The sequence below is a fragment of the Argopecten irradians genome, chromosome 1 (assembly GCF_041381155.1).
Source record: "Argopecten irradians isolate NY chromosome 1, Ai_NY, whole genome shotgun sequence".
NCBI lineage: Eukaryota > Metazoa > Mollusca > Bivalvia > Pectinida > Pectinidae > Argopecten > Argopecten irradians.
This window is the reverse complement of record NC_091134.1, coordinates 28,176,257-28,189,212: the sequence shown is the minus strand read 5'-3', so window position 1 is coordinate 28,189,212 and position 12,956 is coordinate 28,176,257. Positions and strand designations below refer to the sequence as shown.

General features: G+C 36.6%; 1 protein-coding gene across 2 annotated transcripts in view; it reads left to right on the top strand.

The window, feature by feature from the left end:
• The window catches only part of LOC138323007 (adaptin ear-binding coat-associated protein 1-like), a 28,132-nt gene extending 15,581 nt beyond the window's left edge, over positions 1–12,551 (top strand). The window contains exons 6-8 of one of the 2 annotated variants that reach the window (XM_069267326.1): positions 246–574; positions 1,442–1,488; positions 6,404–12,551. In XM_069267326.1, coding sequence (XP_069123427.1) covers positions 246–574; positions 1,442–1,466 — 354 coding nt within the window. In that variant the 3' untranslated portion in view covers positions 1,467–1,488; positions 6,404–12,551. The remainder of the gene's footprint in view (positions 1–245; positions 575–1,441; positions 1,489–6,403) is intronic. The other variant, XM_069267317.1, reaches the window with a different exon arrangement.
• The last annotated feature ends 405 nt before the right edge of the window (positions 12,552–12,956 follow it).

The window sequence follows — 12,956 nt, the reverse complement described above, 5'->3', positions numbered from 1 at the left end:
AAATAACCATTTCTGTAATTAAAAAAGATAAATTACTTCAATATCGTTGAAGTTAAACATATTTGAAGGTGTAGATTCCAGTGATTTTCATTGTTTTTATGGTCTTATTTTCTGAATACCTGCAAATTCAACTTTTAAAATTATTACATGCCTTAAGCTCTCAGTACTATCAGTACTTTGATTATAAAAATTATTTCATGATATTTCAGTACTTTGATTATAAAAATTATTTCATGATATTTCAGACCAAGAAATCAGATTCATCAAACACTAAAGCAAGGCCTCGAGGAAATGCTGCGGGAGGAATGGGAATTTTACCTCCACCACCAGGGGGAGTAAAACTTCCGCCACCTCCAGGGGGCAGTATTCAGGCCCCACCACAGATGTTGACAACTCAAGTTCCAAAGCAGCCACAAGAAGCACCAGTGACACAAAATAACGATTCAAATGGTTCTAGTAATATTGACATGCTTTTAAATTTTGGATCAACAGACAGCAGCAGTGTTTCTTCATCACTACAACCTCAAACAGTGCAGAACAGCAATGACCCATGGGGGGATTTCACCAGTGCTGTGTGAGTCCTGTCCAAACAATTTACTTTGTTTACATTCCTTTGTCATTATAACTACCATATCTTAAAACTAAGCCAAAATGAAGTCTATCGGCCAGTAAATAACCTCCAAAACATGACAATTATAATGTAATTAACGTTGATATAGGAACACCAACTGATTACCATCAAAATGGCTTTTCTATTTTGTGGATCAAATCATTAGCAAATAGGTTTTAGGCTTTACTGCAATTATGGTTTCATTTGATTTAATGACACAGATGTCAAAAAAAGGCTGAAATCATGAAACAACCTCTTGTGGTATAACTTATAAAAGGCCTAGAGACCTGATATTGGGTATGTAGCATGCTGGGATAGGGCTAAAAAGTTTGTTCCAATGAATGACCTTGACTATAATTTAAGGTACTAGCTAGGGGTTAAAAAGGCTTAAATCTTTTAAACAACATTTTGCCTATAAGTAAGTAAGAGGCCTAGAGACCTGAAATAGGGCCTGTAGCATTTTGGGAAGATTTTTTGTCTCAGTGACTATAAAATTATAATACTTTAACTGCATTGTATTTTGCCAAAAGTCATGGGCCTCTTGATATTTTTTTTAATCTCTAACAGTTACTATACCATCATAATAATAGCCCTATTGGAGTGGGCAAGTTCATGCCTAATAGTTTTTATCTGTTTGGTGTCTGACAGTTTACTACACCGTTTTTGATTCAATTCACGATTGTTCCCCTGTTAAAGGTAGTATATGTGGACATGAAATTCAATGGTTTTCTTCACGGTGGGATTAACTTTTAATATTAAACTCTAAAAACTCTTTTAGCTGTACTATGTCAGCCTTAGACAGATGTAGTCAACTTGTTTTCATACTTACAGGAGAAGACCCACTGAGCAACTGTAGACTGTGACTAACCATATTTTAGGTTTGATGTTTGATTTTGAGGCTCAAACACAATTGCACATTTTGCATTTTAGATATCACTTTCATTCATTCTTGTTAAAATAGATAAATTTTAAGACAGGAGCAATATTCTTAGGAAGAAATGAGTACAAATACCCTTCCCAGTGATATTCCAATATACATCCCTATATTTCCATTGATTTCCATTCACTTCCATGCAGGTCATTATTCTCCCCTTTCACAGCAATGCACAAATCATTGAACCGGAAAATCCATGCACAGTACTAGTCTTCAAAGCAATTTCCATCTCAAAGCATATCGGTAGAGATTAAGATTTGCAGATCTAAAATTAATTGGAAATACCGTTTTATAATTCAGGCTAGATAGGAGATTTTAGAAAAGATGGTATGATTGTCACAGAATGTTTTCATCAGGGTCCTCAAATGTACAAACTACAATTATAGTGGCGACAAAAGTATACTCTTCCATACTAAATCTTTCAAATTCTTATTTCAAAATGGATTCTTATTGTTTCACTGGGACAAGTGATGTTATGGGCCAAAAAGGCCCCCATTATATGTAAAATTTCGAAGATCTATTTAAAGTCACATTATGTTTTTATGAATGCTCTACAAACTAAACATCGATGATCCTAATGAGCTTATCTCTACTTAATTTTGTTCAACCATGTACAGTTTCGACAAAAATGCATATTAAATATACATAAATATATAAATAGAACACTTAAAGTGAACAGTCGGGCAAAGATGGCTAAAGTCGGTAAAAATGGTGTGAATGTATCCAGTATAATTTCTTATGAAATGGAAAAATAAAATCTCTCACCAAAATCTGTCTGCGTACGAAGAAATTAATTTAAAGTGTATAGGAATCCTAAAATGTCCTCCCGGCTGACTATGTCCGTGGTTACATTTACACGCAGCCTCGCTTTCAATGCTTTCAACTTTCCTTTACTTTAATGGTCAGAACTGGGAAACGTAAGCAGAACTTGGCCGTCGTATTAATATGTGAGAACTTTTGGAAGGCCAATGAACGCATTTAGACTGGTTTTCTTTGCCCGACTATTCACTTTAAATGTGTATATGTGAAAATAGCCTGTACGTACCTGGATGATCACCTGGTAAATCCCAGCGACACCAAGGGGAAATTTAGAACATGTTTAGATTTATTCAATGTTTTACAATGTTCTTCCTTATAAAACTGGTTCTTCTTTCCAAACTAAAACACGATACTTCAGTAGAACTGTATACTCCATTCTGACGACTTTAAACACGCACTTGTACGCCAAAACTAGAAAAAGAATACCCCTCAGTTGCCTCTCCATGGTTAACTCTCTAACTATTTTCATAAGACCAATTTCTGATAATAGTTTTGAAAGGATTTAAAGATTTTCAGTATGATTTTATTAGTTTTTAAAGAGACTCATCAATAGAAACGACGAAAATAAGATGACAATGCATGAGCGTTGTCTGTCAATATCTATCAGTTGACAAACATACCTTGGGTCAAAGGTTATACAAAGCGGTTCTCATATGTGATGTTTACCTACATGTGGACTGTGGCACCAACAGAGTGTAACAATGGAATCCCCCATTATTGCTTCAATCCTGATTAACTATGACATTTTTAATTAAGAAATATCGCCATAAGGATATCAACTCTATCATTTGAGGAAATTTGGTAATTTTTTTCGATTAGATAGATTACGAAAACATAATGGGACTTTAATTCTGTGTTTTGTGTTATCTTCATTTTTGACCGATGAATATTCAAGGTCTCCGAATCAATATATGGCTTTTAGGAAAAACGTTCCAGACAGATGTTAAAACATAGGTAAACTCTGACAAAATTAAGACTTTGGCTAATTGGTACAGTGTTTTTCTACTTTTCAACAATGGCCGCATGCATCAAGCAACACAATATTTGCAAAGGAGACTCTTCATTAGAGTACAGATATGCTGCATCAGTATCTTTTTGTTTGTCAAACCCAGTGAAAGTAAAAACTTTAAAAATCTGTGAAAACGAATCAGCGCTTCCCCTATTTGTGTTGATACAATAGGAGTTAATCCGGAATTAAAATAATTCATCAATTTTATCCAGTCTGTAAGTGATGTTTTCAATATAAAATTATAAATTGGTGTGTTTTTTGAAGCTTTGAATACAATAAATTGTACAATTTTTTTGTCCCATCTATATTTAAAAATAGTTCAAATATTCCCGGATACGTAGCAAGTCCATTTTCTGGTTTGTCATCAATACAATTTACCATCAGCAAATATCTTTCCTGAAACTTTGCTAAATAAGTCATCACATATCCAAAAATGATAAGAGTTTGTCAAGCCATCATTTTAGCATGCTACAGGCCTAATATTAGATCTGTAGGCCTTCTAAAACTAACATTAGTAGAGGAGATGGGGTGGTGGCATCCCTAACTTTAACATAGGAAATTGGAGGTGGCATCCCTATAATGAGTAGAGGAGATGGAAGGGTGGCATCCCTAATATGAGTAGGAGAGATGGAAGGGTTGCATCCCTAACATTAATATAGGAGAGGGGATGATGGGATCACCAACCTTATTATAGATGATGAGAAGGTGGCATTCCAAATATTAGTATAGGCGAGGAGAGGATGGTATTCCTAACATTAGTATAGGAGGTGGGATATTGACATCCATATCCTAGAGGAGAGAAAAAGATGTCATTCCTAATGTAAATATAGGAGAGGGGATGGTAGCATCCCTAACATTAGTACAATGTATAGGTGAGGGGATGGTGGCATCCCTAACATTAGTATAGGTGAGGGGATGGTGATATCCTTAACATTAGTATAGGAGAGGGGATGGTGCATCCCTAACATTGGTATAGGACAGGGGATGGTGGCATCTCTAAAATTAGTATAGGTGGGGGATGGTGATATCTCTAACATTAGTATAGGTGAGGGGATGGTGGCATCCCTAACATTAGTATAGGTGAGGGGATGGTGGCATCCCTAACATTAGTAAAGGTGAGGGGATGGTGATATCTCTAACATTAGTATAGGTGAGGGGATGGTGGCATCCCTAACATTAGTATAGGAGAGGGGATGGTGGCATCCCTAACATTAGTATAGGAGAGGGGATGGTGGCATCCCTAACATTAGTATAGGAGAGGGGATGGTGGCATCCCTAACATTAGTATAGATGAGGGGATGGTGATACCCCTAACATTAGTATAGATGAGGGGATGGTGATATCCCTAACATTAGTATAGATGAGGGGATGGTGGCATCCCTAACATTAGTATAGTGAGGGGAGGGATATCCTAACATTAGTATAACATTAGTATGAGGGGGGGATGGTGATATCCCTAACATTAGTATAGGAGAGGGGATGGTGGCATCCCTAACATTAGTATAGGTGAGGGGATGGTGGCATCCCTAACATTAGTATAGGTGAGGGGATGGTGGCATCCCTAACATTAGTATAGGTGAGGGGATGGTGGCATCCCTAACATTAGTATAGGTGAGGGGATGGTGGCATCCCTAACATTAGTATAGGTGAGGGGATGGTGGCATCCCTAACATTAGTATAGGAGAGGGGATGGTGGCATCCCTAACATTAGTATAGGAGAGGGGATGGTGGCATCCCATACATTAGTAGAGGAGAAGGCATGTTGTCAGTCCTAATGTTAATATAGGAGAGGGGAGGGTGGCATCCCTAATGTTGGTATAGGAGATGGGAAGAAAGTAAACCATACATTATTAGAGGAGAAGGCAGGTTGTCAGTCCTAATGTTAATATAGGAGAGGGGAGGGTGGCATCCCAAATGTTGGTATAGGAGATGGGAAGAAAGTAAACCAAACATTAGTAGAGGAGAGGGGAGGTTGGCAGTCCAAACATTAGTAGAGGAGAGGGGAGGTTGGCAGTCCAAACATTAGTAGAGGAGAGGGGAGGTTGGCAGTCCAAACATTAGTAAAGGTGATGGAAGGTGGCATACCTAACATTACCATAGGAGATGGGAGGATGGCATCCCAAACATTAGTAATATAGTAAATTGGAGAATGGCATCCTTAACATTAGATTATGATAACACATTTTAGGACTGATCGATGAATAAGATCAACAGATCCCTAAAGTGCTGAAGGGATCTGTCTCAAATTTCATGTGCAAGCTCCTCTAGGTGTCTTGTTGTGCATATTGCATTTTCGGACTCATTGGTGGACAAGATGGCCGACAGTCCTCAATCTTGGATTTTGATAGCTGAAGTTTGTTACTGTGATTTCTCAGAAAGTACAGAAGCGATCTGTCTCAAATTTCATAGTTTCTTAATTGTGCATATTGCATTTTGGAACTGATTCAGGTGAACAAGATGGCCAACAGGCTGCCATCTTGGATTTTGATAAATAAAGTTTGTTTCTGCTATTTCTCAGAAAGTCCTGAAGCGATTTGTCTCTAATTTCATGTGTAGGGATGTAGTTAAAGTTTGTAAAGCAGAGAAAAGATACCTCTTTCCATTGTCAGACGTAGATCATTCGGCACCAATATCCCTATGTGATCTCTTGCTATACTGTAATAAAACCTTCTACCAGAAATTGGGACATGTTAAATGTTGGTGCGTTTAAATTTGATGTTTTTCCTATGCCATTTGAATTTTTGATGAATAACTTGATTGAATAAAAAGAAGAAAAAAACTTTGTATAAAAAAAGATCCTGCAACAATGAAAGATGGACATGATTAGTTTGAAGCTTTATCAATACAAAGACAGTCCATTGAAATATTGGTCCTCAATAGAAGTGATTGATAGTCACACATCTTATTATATACATACATGTATTTGCATGAAAGAAAGACTCGTACAGGTGACATTTTAACTAAGATTGTATATAAATGTATGATATTCATGTTAATACTATTTGGTTTATTGATTGTTTTTCTGTTGCAGGTCTTCCACAGATAACAGCTGGGTGCAGTTCTGAAACTTTTTAGTGTAATACATGTACTAAACTGCTAATTAAGATCCATTATGTTCATTGTCAGTGATAACCACTGTCATTTGACCTCAACGGATGATCAGGATTATAGAACTTTGACCTGGAAAAATTCCTGAATCATTAGAGCACTATTACATCTGTAGAGGCTTAAAACAATGTACATAATATACTAGATTGTATAGTTTATATACAGAGTTTAGTAGACTCTATTCATTTTAATGTTGTGGCATTTCTTGACTACATATGAGAAAATGATAAAAGTCAGGTAAAGACCTTATTATCTTAAGGTTGTTAGAATGGATCCATGATTTTAGATTTTAAGGTCTAAATATTGAATTCATTTACTTCATAATATTTATGTAGATTGTTACATTGTATGTGCAGATTGTGACATTGTAAATGTTATCAAAGCCAATTTGAAAATCAAATTATCTCACTATTGGATGGTCATTTTTGTCTCGTCATCAGTCGTGTCAACATATGCGGTAAAGTCCGCTTTTGATTATTATAATCGCATCCATTTGAACTGAAGCTTAGTCAGGTTATTCCATACACCAGCCAAGACACCAGGAAACAGTATAGAAATATAAATAATAAGGTTCTAGGTTTTAGGTCATCTGATCAATAGTCATTGTGTTTCGTCTGTTGATGTACACCATCCATAAACTTTTCTCATTTTGAACTTCTTCTCAACATGTACTTGGTGGATTAGACTGAAACTTGCCTGAAATGATCTTGACATGGTCCTGACTAAGTGTTGTTATAGGCATGTTACAAGGCATGCTGGGATGAAGGGCAAGTAGGTAGGGAAGGTTTATTCAAATGAAGGACTTTTTACCTTCATTTAAGATCATAGGTCAATTAATTGGCTAAAATCTTTAGGTTGGTTATTGGATTTATTCAGTGTGTAAGACAGCATAATAATTTGTAATTGCAAGATTTAAATGTGCATATTTCATGTATAAATGCATGTTTAAGTATCAATTTCAATGCATATTTTAAAGTATCAAAGAATTAGATATACCGGTCCATATTTATGTCTCTGACGTTATGATAGGGATCAAGAGATTTAGATATTTTTATCTCTAATAGTTATAAGAGATTTTGATAATGTTCTTCTGTTTTAACCTCTGTACGATGCAATAGTTATGAGTTCACCTGCCCGAAGAGCAAGTAAGCTTATGCCATAGTGAGACTTCAGATGTCCTTCTGTCGTCTGTTTTCTCTGTGCATGACCTTGACCTTCATTCTAGGTCACAGGGGTCAAATAGGCTAAAATATCTTTAAACGACTTCGTGATAACCATGAGGCCTAGAGACTTGATATATGACCTGTGACATGCCAGGATATTAAACTTGTTCTGATAAATTACCTTCAAGGTTACGGTTCAATTAGGTAAAAATATCTTTTAATGATTTCTTGTCATCAACCAAAAAGTTGTGAGACCTGAAATTGAACCTGTAACATGCTGGGATGAAGGGCTAACAAGTTTGTTCATTCAAGGTCACAGAGGTGAAATAGGCTAAAATCTCTAAGCGCCTTGTTCTTAATAGCCAAGAGGCCTAGGGACCTGATATAGTCAAACCATGATGTATGGAAGTTCAAAGGATAGACAGAAAAACTTCAATACATTGTGACTTTGATCTATTGTTTTTGTTAAGTTTCTAATTCTTATTATTATTCTTTTTACAAGCAACTGATATTTCCATAATATATAGTTCATTTTTCGCATTTTTGGATAATGTGGACATGACGTACATAGCTACATTTTTACATAATGAATAATTTGCGTACCCCTATGCTTTTGTTTAGTTGATCAAGATTACATTTCATGGTCCCGGAATAGCAGTTGCGATGGGTTATGTTCCTTCCACATGTTAACATAACTGTAGAAGATAAATATATCGGGATAAAATATTCGATGAAAAGATACATGATATAAGAACAAGATTGAGTGCATCGTGGGTAGCGATAGGCCAAGGACGTCTCCTTGCATCCGGTGTATGGGATTTTCAAATCATTGTTTGTCTAGATGAAATAGATGATTTGTTTTAATTACTGGTTTATGTAAATAATGAATTTACTTGCCATATTTCCAACATTATATATTTTTAGGTCATCTGACCTGCAGGGTCAGAATGACCTATTGTCATCATGCGCCATCTGCCGTCCGTAAACTTTTCATTCAAACAACTTCTTCTCAATAACCGGAATGCCCATGGTACTCATATTTGGCCTATAGGTTGCTGAGATGAAGGGCTACCAAGTTTGTTCAAATAAATTACTTTGACCTTCATTCAAGGTCACAGGGGTCAAATAGGCTAAAATGCCTTAAACAACTTCTTGTGAATAACTAGGAGGCATACAGACCTGATATTAGGCCTGTGCCATGCTGGGATGAAGGGCTACCAAGTTTGTTAAAATGAATGACCTTGACCTTCATTCAAGGTCACAGGAGTCAAAAAGGCTTAAATCTTTAATCAATTTCTTCTCAAGAACCAGAAGGCCCAGAGTACTGATATTAATTGGGCCAGTAGCATGCTAGGGATGAAGGGCTACCAAGTTTGTTCAAATTAATGACCTTGTCCTCCCTTCAAGGTCACAGGGGTCAAATAGGCTAAAATCCATTATACAATTTCTTGTGAATAACTAAGAGGCCTAGACACCTGATATTGGACCTGTGGCATGCTGGGAAGGAAGGACTACCAAGTTTGTTTAAATGAATGATTTTGAACTTTTATCAAGGTCACAGGGGTCAAAAAGGCTATAATCGTGAAAACGACTTCGTCTCAGGACCAGAAGGTCCAAGGTACTGATATTGGGCCCCTAACATGCTGGGATGAAGGGCTACCAATTTTGTTCAAATGAATGACCTTGACCTTCATTCAAGATCACATGGGTCAAATAGGCTAAAATCTTTAAACGACTTATTGAGAATAACTTCGAGTCCTAGAGACCTGATATTGGGCCTGTGGCATGCTGGGATGAAGGGCCACCAGGTTTGTCCAAATGAATGACCGAAATCCTCATTCAAGGTCACAGAGGTCAAATAGTCTTAAATCTTAAAATGACTTCTTCTGAATGATAAGAGGCCTAGAGACCTGTTATTGAGTTTGTGACATGCTGGGATGAAGGGCTACCAAGTTAGTTCAAATAAATGACCTTGATCTTCATTCAAGGTCACAGGGGTTAAATAGGCTGAAATCTTTAAACAACTTTTGTTGTATTGTGCTAATAGTCAGATGACCATTAAGGCCCATGGGCCTCTTGTTATGTTTAATATAAGGTGCATGTTCTTGTCTAAATATAATTTCACCAACTCCTCAGTGGTTATGCATTGCATTTTATTAATGTATGTGACTTTGGCTCGGGTATTGGTACCGCATACATGTTTATTAATACCTACTTAATCGTATTGATTAACGATTTGGAATTTCAATGGTATCAATTAGAATACTGAACAATGTCATGGAATTTGTCAATATTTCTTCAACCTTCCTTTATACACAGGTTTGACTGTATATGTTTCATAAGGAATGTAGAACAATACAGTTATGTCATAATTTGTTTTGTGGTTATGTAACAGAATTAGCCTCTTTGAGTTGTCTCTTTAATCTAGAAAATAATACTAACACCAAAAAAGATACAATCTTAATTTTGACCAATCAGGGGACCTTTATTTCGTTACAATGGCAACAATGTATTTAAATCTGTTACTATTTCATTTGGCATACCCCATAACCCATATGTACCAATTTTCACTTATATCTAATAATATCTAAATTTCAACCAATCAGAGACCTCCATTATGTTTCCATGGCAACCAATTTTTTGTGAAAGTGATACCATGTTTATCAGCATACCTGTAAATTCTATGTACCAATTTTCACTTAATTCAGATCTCATTTAATTTTCAGCCAATCAGAGGCCTCAGTTTTGTTACGATGGCTACCAATACTTTCAAATGTGTTACCATGATATTTAGCATATAAACTTATTACTGTACACTAAATTTACTAACATCGGACTCTGGAATCATAAACTGGAAATGTATAGGTAGGTATTTAAGAAAAGAAGTTTCCGTTGCTTCATGCACTCTCTATTTTCAAGTCACTCAAAAACTGTTTTCCTGGATTTCAATTTCGAAACTAATTGACACATAGACAGAAAATGTCATGAGAATATTTTTAATGGGGATGAAATTGTGGACAAAACCTGTAACCAGGTGAAATGAGATGACAAAGAGCACTGTTTCATTTTCATTTTTTCCAAAAGTGTTAATCTTCTTAAAAGTTATTATTTCAAACAAAATTTTCCATTAAAATATAAAAGACATAACTTAGATATTAAGCATACGATCTTATCAACCTATTATGGCATGTTTGCGCAGGGAGTTTCAATGGAATTGAACACGAAAAATTCAGGCCCTTTTGGCCTTTTTTGTTTTTTAGAAAATTGGGCTGTGGGCAGTTTCTTTGGGATTTTTGACAAAAGCTTGAACACCACATTTGGCCTTAAACATCCTTGGGGGAAGGGGGATAGAGTTTGTATAAATTTTGGCTCTGACCCCTGCGGGCAGGAGGAGTAGGGCCCAATAGGGGAAATAGAGGTAAATTCTTTAAATTGCTACTTGTCATAGAGTTTTACATGGAATGTAACCAAATTTGACCAGGGGCATACTTAGGGGAAGGGGAACAGAATTTCTCTAAATATTGGCTCTGATACCTTGGAGCAGAAAGAGTTAGACCCAATAGGGAAATTAGAGTTGAATCTTTAAATTCTTTCAGAAAATAAACAATGACCCTGTATTGATATTGCAAACCAGATGAGCGATACATGCCCTTTAGGCCTCTTATAGCTCTTACTGAGACCTAACTGCTATCATATGGTCACCACGGGAAGTCGACCCTTCCCTTCAGTCAGGGGTCACTGACTCGGTATGATCCCTCTATACTGACACTACAACTCAGTTATCTATACGTATAAATATAATTACTGTGTCCAATTATCTGTTATAACCGAACAATGTGTATCGCTGTATTTGGCGGTGTCTTTAGCATAGTCCTATCTAACAATTACAATGTAATTATACAATATATATTGCTGTATTTGGTAGTGTCACACTTTAGCAAATACAACTGTACGATGTAGGTAGAAAATGTAGTAAGTAAATTATTTGTTAACTACAATTAATAGTCACTGACTGGTATTCAGGTGTTCATGGCAAAAGGAATAGTCGTGTAGGTAACAATGCTGCTCATTGGTAGAAAGTGGGAGAGAGAGAGAGTTTAATGAGTCTGTTGCTGAGAATAGTTGGGCTATATTTTGAATGAGAAAGAGAGCGATAGTAGTTTAACTAGTTTGTATACTGAGTGTTTAGTTCATCTGACCCGAAGGGTCTGATGACCTACAATGTATAGTCATCATGCTTCGTCTGTTGTCAGTTAACTTTTCACATTTTGAACTTCTCGAGTTCTACCGGTGCGATTTGGCTGAAACTTGCCTGAAATGATTCTGACAGGGTCCCGACAAAGTGTTGTTATTTTTCGGGTCAATCCGAAATCCATAATGGCTGTCACAGTCGCCATCTTGAAAACACATTTTAAACTTCTCAAGTTCTACTGGTGTGATTTGGTGAAATGATCCTGACATGGTCCTTACAACGTGTATTTTGGGTCAATCCGCAATCAAAGATGGCCGCCACAGCTGCCATCTTGAAAACACATTTTGAACTCCTCAAGTTCTACCGGTGCGATTTGACTGAAACTTGCATGAAGTCCTGACCAAGTGTTGCTACTTTTCAGGTCAATCTGGAATCCAAGACGGTCGCCAAATGTGCCATTTTGAAAACACATTTTGAACGTCTTCATATGTTGTGCTGGTGCGATTTGGTTAAAACTTGCCTGAAATGATCCTGTCATGATCTCGGCAAAATAATGTTACATTTCTGGTTGATTCGAAATGCACGATGGTCACCATGACACCATTTCTAATTAATTTCCTATACAACTATTGCCAAGGTAGTCAGATGACCGTGAAGACCCTTGGGCCTCTTGATCTGGTGTATATGTTGTGAATAAATCATTCCAATTACATGTATGATGACTTAATTTTTCATTGTTGATCAGAACGCATGCATCATAATTATAAAATATATATGAAATAGTATTACGCTACATCATTGTAAACCTTCTAAATCCCTATAGTGGAGCGGCTACAGAATGAAAATCGTTCAAATTTTGAAGAAAGCATGAAACTTTGCATATGACCTCTTTAGGACATAAGGTTTCAGGGAAAAAATGGACCCGCAAAAAATCACGGCAACTGGCGGCCGCCATATTGGTTTTCAAAATGGCCGCCAAAACCACCTTATTCGACCCATATCTTACGTTCTATACCAGCTAGACCAAAACTTTAAACGTGTACACCCATATTATTGACGCTTAGGAACATTCTGGTAGCGTTAAACTTCATGGAGAAGAACCGCCATTTTGAATTTCAAGA